General features: G+C 39.6%; 1 protein-coding gene across 2 annotated transcripts in view; it reads left to right on the plus strand.

Annotated features, from left to right (window-relative positions):
• The window catches only part of LOC136440444 (uncharacterized), a 40,920-nt gene extending 31,763 nt beyond the window's left edge, over positions 1-9,157 (plus strand). For both annotated transcript variants that reach the window (XM_066436491.1, XM_066436492.1), the window contains 4 exons: positions 798-849; positions 5,481-5,567; positions 7,358-7,449; positions 8,535-9,157. In XM_066436491.1, coding sequence (XP_066292588.1) covers positions 798-849; positions 5,481-5,567; positions 7,358-7,449; positions 8,535-8,595 — 292 coding nt within the window. In that variant the 3' untranslated portion in view covers positions 8,596-9,157. The remainder of the gene's footprint in view (positions 1-797; positions 850-5,480; positions 5,568-7,357; positions 7,450-8,534) is intronic.
• Positions 9,158-12,150: the final 2,993 nt, after the last annotated feature.

Genomic DNA, 12,150 nt, shown 5'->3' on the forward strand with positions numbered 1-12,150 from the left:
TTAAATTCATCTTAATTTAATTTAATTTGGTCATAATGGTCAGTGAAGTTATTGTGAGAGTACCGGTATACATTATAGTATTAGTAAGCTTAAGAATTGTGTATTGCTTTTGAAGAATTGTCTATTGTTTTTGAAGTTTGCAAAGTGTTAAGAACATTTACAAAAGGAAACTATTAAAGCATAGGTACTGATTTTTATCACTTTCAATCAATCTTACCCATCCACCAATTGTTGGCTCAATTGTTTTATATTCCACTCCTGTAGTCAGCCTGTCACACTAAATCATATTTGTCTATTTTTCTTGATGACAGTTGCAATGTATCAATGTCATAGTTTTAAAGGTTATTGATTATGAAGTGTCTCGTGAGTTGTGATTTGTATCAACACTGAATATAATTACTTTGCGTTCTTCAAAAATGTTTCTTTTGTTTCTTTGCTTTTCTCTTATGTAAGATTTTCAGTGGCCAAACAGAAAAGTAGATGAATAGTTTTCTTGGATAAACAAGGTTTCTTGGATACAATCACACCGATGTTTTGGTGACTGTTTGTCCCCTTCCTCAGGGCAATACTAACTGGTTCTGTTTTGCACTCTGGGTGGGCATCACTGCTAACTATGCAGAAACTTGTTATCCAGTGATTTTCCAGCCTGATGAAATTATTCAGGAATGGTAAACTTGTATCACATTCTTGTTCAAATCCTGACTGTTTACTCATCATACAATCATAACATAATGCTTAAGACATATTCTCCTTTTACATTCACCCAAAAATGACAAAGATCTTGTTTTTGTTTGCAGGAGACTAGAAGACTCCAGTGAAGACGTGAGAGCCCAGGCTGTTATCACACTGGTAGGTACCGGTTCTCAACTGTCATTTCTTACTTTTCTAGCATTGAATATTCAGAACTTCAATAGGAGAGAGATTGGAAAAGTCCCACTTGTTATGACTGAAAAACAGTTGAAGACCTAAAAGAAGAGACAGATTGAAATGTACTGTATGGTCACTTTGAATATTGTCCCCACTGCTGTGTGCCCGTCGTGCTGGCGTACCTGCGCTTCTGCATTCGGGCTGCAGTCTTATCTACGATGCCATTTAAAATGATTTTATTCAGAAAGGAACTTGTGGGCAAACACACCCAAAAAAGGCTTTATTACATAGTCTAGAGTTTCTGAGTTTTAGTCCGGTGGCTCCTATCCTCTTCCATTGACATCGTCATCGCTTAACAATGGATATCCAAGAATATTGTCACTTTGAATAAGGTCTCATTCGTGTGTTACTTCGAGTTTGCACTCTATAAGAGTCCCTACCCAAAAAATAAACGGCTGCATGAGTGCATGTTTATAGCAGTGAGAAGTTTCCTTTTAGCCAGCTCAACTGATCTCAAGTGTCAAACTGATGAAAGGTTGTTTGTAAGTGAAGAAATTAGCAGGTAAAATTTGGCAGCCGTGGGCGAGGTTGGACTTGCACATTCCTGGGTTTTGGTTGGTGTGGTCCTATGCTTGCAGCTAGAAAGTGCCTTTTGTGGGGTGTAGCTAAGTACAGTTTGTAATTCCCATAAACAGAGATTGTGTGTAGTGGATTTGTTGGCAATCTTTTTACATGATGTAGGGTTATGTTCTCAACATACATCAACCTTGGTGCATTTCCTTTATGAACGCGGCCATGTAAAACACTAGTGGCATTATAACATAGAAGTCTATGGGAAGAAAATACTCATGAATGAGACCATAAAGGACCTCTTCTTTCATAAAATAAAAGTATCTGTTCAGTGGTTCATGTATTTACAAGTTCAACCACTACTTCATCTATTACACAACATGAGACATGCTGTACATCTTGAAACTTTTGCGGCGTTCTTTTCCCCACAATTTTCTAAGCAGGGCTTTAAATAGTGGGTGCATGACTATTGTGCACCCAGCACTTAGTTTTTGACTGTGGGTGCACTAGTGCACCTAGATATTTAGGCTATATGGTAAAGGCACTATTGTACAATAGTTTACAGAATATTCTTGAAATGTAAGCACCAGTGATAGCAAAATAACCTTTTGTTGTTCTTTATTTGACGTATTACTCGTTTGAAATTTTAAGGTTAGCTACAATGTATAGAATTACAGATTGAAGTTCTTAAGAGTGTTAACCTTTGTAATTTTGTTTTGCTGGCATTCAATTTATCTTATGTGGTGTACCCAAAATTCTTTCTGTGCACCTGATTTTTTGGGTTGCACCAGTCCTATTTCCAAAAATGAATTAAGGGCCCTGCTAAGTGACCTCTACACCTTAAATTCATAAACCACAATATCCCTGGTATGACTACTGTACAACAGAATTGTTTTACCTGCAAAATTGAAACGCCTCAAGAACCTCCCATTTCCTCCTACCACAAATCAATCCATCATGAAAGTAAATGAATTAACAGTATCTGTGAATACCTTTAAGTTGATATTTGTAGGAATCATTTAGTAAACACTGAGGCTAATGTAAATTTCATAAATTTCAAAAATCTTTTTTTTTTCTGAATGAGTTAGTTGATTAGGATGGAGGATATAGTCTTACTGATTAGTTTTTAGGAGAGGATTAGCACACCATGCAGTCTTTTTGTTTACGGGTGCTGAAATGCCTTCCAATAACTTGGTGGTACCTGACACCATTTCCATCTTTCCTGTAAAAACTGGGATGTCCCTGTAGCTCAACTGATAGCAGCCTCACAGTTGATCTCCTGGTTCCAATTAGCTGCTAACTGGGTCAGTCCTGGCATGGGTCTTTCAGAAAGAACGTAAAATGGAGGTCCCATGTTCCAGGAGGTGCTAAAAAGGGGAAGGGCTAACAACATATCCCTGTAAAAACATACTCTGCTACTGAAGTAGCAAGGAAACATGCTGCCCTATGTGCCACTGGGCATTACAAGGGTTTGAACGAAGGAACAACTATGTCTGGAATTCTGCATTGAAATATATCTCTGTATCGCAATGGAAAATAGGAACTTTAGGATTACTTTATGGCTATTTGTAGTTTGTTTATGTTATACACTGTCATGACTTTCAAATTGTAAAATAGAGATTGATACAATTCTAACATAGCGCTTTAGCAACTGATCACAGAAAACAGTGTTTGCATTCTTTTTGCACACAAAAAGACACCTCCCAATGCATTTTGCATGTTACATTAGTACATGTACTGGGTTCCCAAACACGTTTTAATGAGTTAAGGTTAAAACAAACCTCATTTTTTTGGGTTAGGATGATAAACTTTGGGATATTTTGTTTCAAAATCATTGCCGTTCTCTAGATTTGCCTGACATTGACCTTGTACAGCACAGCTCTATTCCTGTGACGTACAGTATAGCTACTGGGCTAATTACACATCCCCAGTCCTATTGAGATAAGAAAACATCTTTCTTCATGCCAGAAACATTTTGGCCACTAGTAGCTTGACTGTACAGTTCTGGCTAACGGTCCCCACTCACACTGCATGCTAATAGTGAGTACATCAATGTAACTAACGGCTGCAAACAGAAGATAAAAGAGATGTATTCAGGCAGCCGTGGATTAGGGTATTAGCTGGTATTGATTGGGAACCGTGCGGGGAGTCATTCTGGGTTAAGTCTGTAGAACTAAATATAGCTGGTAGAGCCGGGGGAATAAGATGGTTCTCCTTGGGTCAGGAGGTCTAACTTGTGATCAGGGGGCAGGTAAAGAAAAGGTCCACGACTGCTGTGATGGCAAAACTCGATGCACAAAACATTAAGACATCGCTGCATCACTCACTCACTATCTAGTTTTCTGTCCATTGTTCCATGTCTCATGAGGGTGAGACATGATTCAACATAGTTTACAGAAGTTTGTTAAACCAGCATCATTTAGGTGTGGATACATGTACAAGGTACATGTAGATTAATGGAAAGTCAAAGCACTTTATTTTGTACTGGGGTTTAAAATATTTTTCTTTAGTTTCTGACCAACCTCTCTCCAACCATCAGCTTTAACTACATTTACGGGTGTGTAATTTGAATAAGTTGGGTTTAGTTTGGGTGTAGAAAGACCTTTGCTGAGAAGGTTATGTTTTGCACAGTGTTCGTGTGTGTGTCCTTCTGTGGTCACGATAACTCAAGAATGCCTGGATGGATTGTCTTGATACTTGGTATGTGAGTATAGGTCTTCTTAAGACCTTGAAATGATTAGATTTTGGGCCCCCTAGCAACTTACTATGGTACTGCAGCAGAACTTCCAGTTTGAGTATCTCGTGTTCTGAACATGCTATGGTCATGATTTTTGAGTGGTAGATATAGCTCTTGGCTTTTTTGGAACTCCAGGAGCCAAATTTGTATCAAACTTTGAAAGAGAATATCTCAAGAAGAGGTTGACAGATTGACATGATATGTAGATAGCTTAAGTGATGATTCACAAAATCATATGCTTATTATGTGAATCAGGAGCTAATTTGCATAATTGATGAGGAAAGTTTATACATCCGCTGCATTCTATTATGGGACTGTCAAACATGTGACATATATACTAAATTAAATGCATGTATGTAAGTGAGATAGAGAGGAATATTCATATATCAATTGTGCAAATGAATACCTAACTTGCATGATTTAGTGACAAGATACTATAATTCCATCGTGGTACTTGGAAGTTTAGTAAATGTGGACATTATCAGACATAAATCATACAAATGAGTGCCTCATTACATTATTTATGAGGAAATGCTACAATAGCCTTCTTTGCTATGAGAAGCCTTTCATACTTAAAACAACTTATGTTATTTGGGTAGAGAAGATACTCAACTGACATAATTCATGCAAATTAGGTCCTTATTTGCATGATGAATGGGAAACATTTATGATATGCTACTCGAAAAGGCTAACATCAGTAAGCGAAGTAATATGGGGTTGTGGAACTCTATTTATGATTATATAATGGTGGCAAATGTGAATTTTTTAAACTAGGACCTCTAAACATTTTTGTGTACAATGCACATGTACCAGGACAGTACATACAGTTACTGTATAATTTCTAATACTTTCATATAGTCTGACTCTCAGCTTGCTAACTGTTTGGAAAAAAAAACGCCATAAAAAAGTGGAATGGCTGAGTAGCTAACAATTATGTAGGATAGCAGACACAAGATAGAGATGTCACAGGTTCGATTTCTGGCATTCCTTGCAAGACATTGTGTCCTTGAGAAAGGCACTTTTAACGACTTTCCTCACTCCACCCTGGTGTAGAGATGGGTACCTGACTTAGGTTGGTGAAGTAAAAGGCAGGAGGGAGAGGGTTTGACTCCGCCTTCCAATACTATGCCCTAGACACAGTGGATAACAACCCACTGCTCCTACAGTCTCAAAAAAGGCTATAATGGGAACCTTTACCCTTACATACTTTTTTACTGACATCACTTTTTACTGACATTATAGTAAGAGTGAAATCTGTAAAACTTCTGAGTTTGTACTGAGCCATGAAATGAATCTGTTCCTGCAGGGAACCCTGGGAGTGCGGAAGGAGCGCACCTTACGTCTGCTGCTGGAGATGTTAGAACTGGACTCCAGCGAGTACGTCCGACTTCAGGTGAGACACCAGATATCAATATATTCATCTGATATGGACCCATCTGAGTAATGAGACTGTTGTAGTAGGTACGCATCTGAGTAATAAGACTGTTGTAGTACTGTAGGTACCCATCTGAGTAATGAGACTGTTGTAGTAGGGACCCATCTGAGTAATGAGACTGTTGTAGTAGGTACGCATCTGAGTAATAAGACTGTTGTAGTACTGTAGGTACCCATCTGAGTAATGAGACTGTTGTAGTAGGGACCCATCTGAGTAATGAGACTGTTGTAGTACTGTAGGTACCCATCTGAGTAATGAGACTGTTGTAGTAGGTACCCATCTGAGTAATGAGACTGTTGTAGTAGGTATGCATCTGAGTAATAAGGCTGTTGTAGTACTGTAGGTACCCATCTGAGTAATGAGACTGTTGTAGTAGGTACCCATCTGAGTAATGAGACTGTTGTAGTAGGTATGCATCTGAGTAATAAGGCTGTTGTAGTACTGTAGGTACCCATCTGAGTAATGAGACTGTTGTAGTAGGGACCCATCTGAGTAATGAGACTGTTGTAGTACTGTAGGTACCCATCTGAGTAATGAGACTGTTGTAGTAGGTACCCATCTGAGTAATGAGACTGTTGTAGTAGGTATGCATCTGAGTAATAAGGCTGTTGTAGTACTGTAGGTACCCATCTGAGTAATGAGACTGTTGTAGTACTGTAGGTACCCATCTGAGTGATGAGGCTGTTGTAGTACTGTAGGTACCCATCTGAGTGATGAGGCTGTTGTAGTACTGTAGGTACCCATCTGAGTGATGAGGCTGTTGTAGTACTGTAGGTACCCATCTTAGTGATGAGGCTGTTGTAGTACTGTAGGTACCCATCTGAGTAATGAGACTGTTGTAGTAGGTACCCATCTGAGTAATAAGGCTGTTGTAGTACTGTAGGTACCCATCTGAGTAATGAGACTGTTGTAGTACTGTAGGTACCCATCTGAGTGATGAGGCTGTTGTAGTACTGTAGGTACCCATCTTAGTGATGAGGCTGTTGTAGTACTGTAGGTACCCATCTGAGTAATGAGACTGTTGTAGTAGGTACCCATCTGAGTAATAAGGCTGTTGTAGTACTGTAGGTACCCATCTGAGTGATGAGGCTGTTGTAGTACTGTAGGTACCCATCTTAGTGATGAGGCTGTTGTAGTACTGTAGGTACCCATCTGAGTGATGAGGCTGTTGTAGTGCTTTTAACGTGCTTGAGGCACCTCCTTGATCAGGGGACCCCCATTTTATGTCTCTAAACAACAAATGCAGCTCCGACCAGGATGCCCCTCCCCGGTTCCAATATGATATCAGTGAGTCAGTTACATGTAACTGAAGGGATGCGAAAAAAATGGAGTTACTCATAACAAACAACTGGATAAAATTTTCAAAATTTTATCCAGTTTCTTGAGTAACTATTTTTGGCATATATTATTACCTGGATGTTTAACGTTCACCAACGTAACTGAGGGGATATAAAGATGTTATCTACATGTACCTTACATGCATGGATATAGGTCAATATCTTCGTACTTCATTCCAAAATCATTGCCACTACGCACTACAAGGGTACAAACAAACCCTTTGATAAAAGAAGATAAAAGATCCAGGTATTATTTCATCAAACATGAAAGAATAGTAATTTACCTAATTGGGATTTTTGTGTGTTTTATGAAATATGGTTTCGACATTTGTACATGTAATCCATAATACTTTACTGTACATCAATCAGGCATTGATGAAAGCCTTTTGTACCCCTGCCCTGCTGTACCAGGTGGTGCGAACGTTCTGTAACCTGGGTATCGTGGACATCCGCGCCATCCGCAGTCTCAGGGAGCGAGAGAGAGGAGAGGGACTGCTGGCGAGGTATGCAGGAAATTTCTATTTTCTGGAACATTCTCTTATGGGAATAAGCGGGTAGCTCACTGGACTACACCAAATTGTGCTTGAAGATTTCGCCAACTTTGCAAATTTACACCAAATTTTCCCTTGCGGTGACACTGATGTGCAAAGTATGTGACCTCTACAAACAAGATGGCCGTGGCTGGAATTTCACATTTTCGGCTCCAAATCAGATACAGAATAACTTAATTGGAAACTGCAGCATTGCCACTGAATTAGAAAATCAATGTAGAATGATTAAGACTTTCATCAAAAGGGATCTATGGTGATTTTGCCTAATTGGGCCATTTTCCCAATTGCGAATTTTCTGAAATTCCCCCCAAAAAATGTGTAATTTCAGGCTACAAATACCTTCCTAATGACTTTCACAATTTGACACATTCCAGTGAGATACCCTCTTAAGCACCTTAAAAGCTTTGCCGTAGACCACGGAATTTCATCAATCATAAGAATTGCTTACTGGAAGAACAACTTGAAGATAGAGTCTGGGGGAAAGTTCTGTAGCATGGCACATGGAGTGATCATGGTTAAAGTCAAGTTTTTCTGACTTCTGTCTTTGTCTTGCCTCCTTACTTCAAGTTTTTACATTGAAATGGAGAGAAGGAAATAAGTTGTATGTGGCTGGAACAGTGGTAAGGTTACAAACGGAATAGAGCTCAAATTTTGTATAATGAACAGTAAGTTGTAATAACAGTATTGCATCTTAACTGAAATTTAGCTCACAGATCAAACAAATTAAGTGCTTAGATTACAGAGATGCTTTAACTTCGATCCAACTTAGCTTTTATTCTTCCCCATAATGCTACAAGATCTATTCCATCACCAAATATATTTGGATAGAAATTAATGCCAAACTTACATCAATGTAAATATTCTCTGTAACATTACAATTGTTGCCATTAGGTACTAGTAGTTTTCCTGGTAAATGGAAAAGTCAACTTTATATTCCTGGTAAAAAATGTCAGATTGCTTGATTTAGTTTTGAAGTTTGTTGTTGTTGTTGTTGTTGTGACAAATATCTTTTTTTCCCTGCACATTGTTGACTACAGGGAAGCAGGGAAGGCTGTAAGATTTTTGACTGAACTCACCAACTCCAAGTCACCAGTATGAAGAATCAAGGATACAAGAAGTGGGTTGTGATGGTTGTAGTTGCAGAAATTAGACCATGCTGTACCTCACTGTTTAACTGCCATGAGCAAGCTACTACATTAATTTTGTATCATATGATAACAAGGGATGCATAGATCCCAAAACAAGAGCATTACATTATAGATATACTTCTGTTCAGACAAAGTGATATTTTTGTATGAAAGTTTGCCATTTTGATATCATTTCACAAATAGTAATCATTCAGTAGTCATGCAGAATAGCATTATTAGATGAACCAATCTTAATACAGAGTTGTTGGTGTGAAATTAGATGAATATATAATTGTGCCTCTAAAACAAATGCTGTACATTGTTATATTGAATAAATAGCTAAGAATTATTGTGCTGGAAATAAACTTGGAATGTTGTGAATAAAGAAACACATAAAAGACATTTTTTTAAGACAGGTGACTGCGCTATTATTGTGCCACCAACACAGTAACTTTAATTGTAATAATGTCCCCAATAATGTGGATACATGGCTACATTTTAAAAATAAATTTAACTTTGAAAGTGAAACGATACATGTATGTCATTTTACACCTTTCTTGATTCTTGAATTTTTCTGAATGATGCTAGTAGGTTTGGAATATCAACGTAGTGAAGTCTGTATCTTAGTGCACGCAGTTTCAGGGAGTGATCAGTAACAAAATGATGCAAGTTTTCCTCCCAGCCCTGTTTGTCTGATGTCCTCTTGCTAAAATCTTACATTGAAATGTCTGAGAAAGAGTAAATTGAATTAGCATGGCCCAAATCTAACCTCCCTGTTGCAGCTGATGGAAGAATGCCAGCATGCCTCATGGGACCAATGCAAATCAGGGCACTCAACAACTTCATGTCAATTTGTATACAGTTTTGACACCCGCGGCCGACATGGCACAAAAGATGGTGATTGCACGCTCCCGCCTTCCTCACCTTGATGTGACCTACATCCACCAGGTGACCTGATTAGACAACATCAGAAACTCCAGACATGCATACTCTACATGTGCAGGTGTTTGAAAAATGGTAATGGTAGCCTCAAAGTCATGTAGACAATCTATTTATTCATAGTTTGATGGATGATATACAACTATGCAACTATGTTGAGTGATGAAATTATTCAGAATTCATGTAAGATGTAGAAATACTGTAATGACTAACCGACCAACCTTTGAATATAGTGTGAAACATCATTGTGTTTAGCAAACGTACTTGGAACCGTAGAATTCATCACGCATTCAACACAAATGATGACTTGTGTTGAATTGTGATGTTTCCAGTGCTCAAATAGTTTCTTGGCAATTTGTAAAAACAATCTCAAGAATCCTACGGTTCCAAGCACGTTTGTTAAACATAACAATGTTTCACACCATATTCAAAGGTTGGTCGGTTGGAGACACCACATTCAGTCCCACACCGGAGAATCATTGATCCCAATTTAGCATCCAAAGGCTATTGAACCGAATGTTAAGTCAGAGAAATGATTTGGGCAAATGATTGGAGGGGGATTTGGGAGTTTGATTTAGTTTGTGCTGCACTGATCCTTGGATCCGATACATTGCTGGCACAGTAATCCGGGATAACAATGGACCAGGGTTTCTACATCGACCCCAAGCCAGCTTAGATAGACAAGTCCCATCTAAGCATATCCACTGTGACGTCAAACTAAAAAATAATTGTTTGTTTGTGTGGTTGTTTGTTAAGTACAAGCTTAGTAAGACCAGACTGATAAGTTGGAACCATTCACGCATGGATGGACCCCTTCTCTTCTCAATAAGTGTGACAGGTTCTTGAACATGCTTGAGGCTTGGAGTGGCATAACATTGGGGCCTGTTTGGGATTCAAACCCAAAACCTGAGTCAAGAACGTGGCTTCACTAAGAACAATCAATCCCTAGTGCTGAAAGCCGTCCATCCACAGAGTAAGATACCTGTCCTTGGTGCTGAACACCATCCATCCACAGAGTAAGATACCTGTCCCTGGTGCTGAACACCATCCATCCACAGAGTAACATACCTGTCCCTGGTGCTGAACACCATCCATCCACAGAGTAACATACCTGTCCCTGGTGCTGAACACCATCCATCCACAGAGTAACATACCTGTCCTTGGTGCTGAACACCATCCATCCACAGAGTAACATACCTGTCCCTGGTGCTGAACACCATCCATCCACAGAGTAACATACCTGTCCTTGGTGCTGAACACCATCCATCCACAGAGTAACGTACCTGTCCCTGGTGCTGAACACCATCCATCCACAGAGTAACATACCTGTCCTTGGTGCTGAACACCATCCATCCACAGAGTAACATACCTGTCCCTGGTGCTGAACACCATCCATCCACAGAGTAACATAGCTGTCCTTGGTGCTGAACACCATCCATCCACAGAGTACCATACCTGTCCTTGGTACCGAACACCATCCATCCACAGAGTAACATAGCTGTCCTTGGTGCTGAACACCATCCATCCACAGAGTACCATACCTGTCCTTGGTGCTGAACACCATCCATCCACAGAGTAAGATACCTGTCCCTGGTGCTGAACACCATCCACACAAACATGACTTTTCTGTTGAGCACAGGTAAATGCAGATACCCCAAGTGTTGAACACCATCCACACATACACGTGGATGCTAACAACATAAACGTGACTAACTGAGCTTGTCGTGTTATGGATTCTTCATCTTGATGATCTGTGTATAGGCAGTTTACTAGTATATCCTTCCTATCTAAGTTTGCAGGGAGTTAATTTCGCGGTTAGGAGAAAACGCAGTGTTCGCGATGGATTTGATTAAGCGGTTGAAACAATTGCAGCGCCGCAGCCACGTAGTAAAAACACCAGCGCCTTTGTGGACAGACAGTCGGAAACCAAAGTACATGGTGCACGTCCTTACCCCTAATAGCTACTCAGTATAGGGGTGCTATAGACGGACAGAACTTTTCGCAGTGCTGGTATAATGGACTGTCTCTGATCTATATCAGTACTGTACTGTTTTCAATTGTTACTATTCGTGCGTATTCACCGTAACAGGTGCCTCCAATATATCTCAGTACTGTGCACTGTATAGTAACAAACATCACCTAGTGCTTAGACAAGAGGATAGGCGGGTAGAACACGGAACTAAAACTTTGGCGGTGAAGAGCTTACCACGAAGAACCAAAAACATCAATCCACCGCGACAATGTCAACACTTAGTAACCCACAACCCTGATCCGAACGCCTGTTTCTGTCAGTACCTCGGTAGACGAAGCGATTGTAGGATGTGGCAGCCAACAAGAACAGTATCAGCATCTAATTTTGTCATTAGAAGGTCTGTAATACTAGTATCATGGTGTTCCAACTGTGTCCTTCCCGTGGAAAAGGCCCTAACTAGTGTAAAATGACGCATACATGGGTTTCACCTAATCCTATTCCCATCCTCATCTTGTGTATATGTATAACGTTAAATGATTAATTCAGGAATTGACATACAGAAATTAAAACAGCATTGCAGCCGATGTTACATTCTTTCAAGTAAACCGGCTGAAT

This window comes from Branchiostoma lanceolatum, chromosome 8 (assembly GCF_035083965.1).
Source record: "Branchiostoma lanceolatum isolate klBraLanc5 chromosome 8, klBraLanc5.hap2, whole genome shotgun sequence".
Lineage (NCBI taxonomy): Eukaryota > Metazoa > Chordata > Leptocardii > Amphioxiformes > Branchiostomatidae > Branchiostoma > Branchiostoma lanceolatum.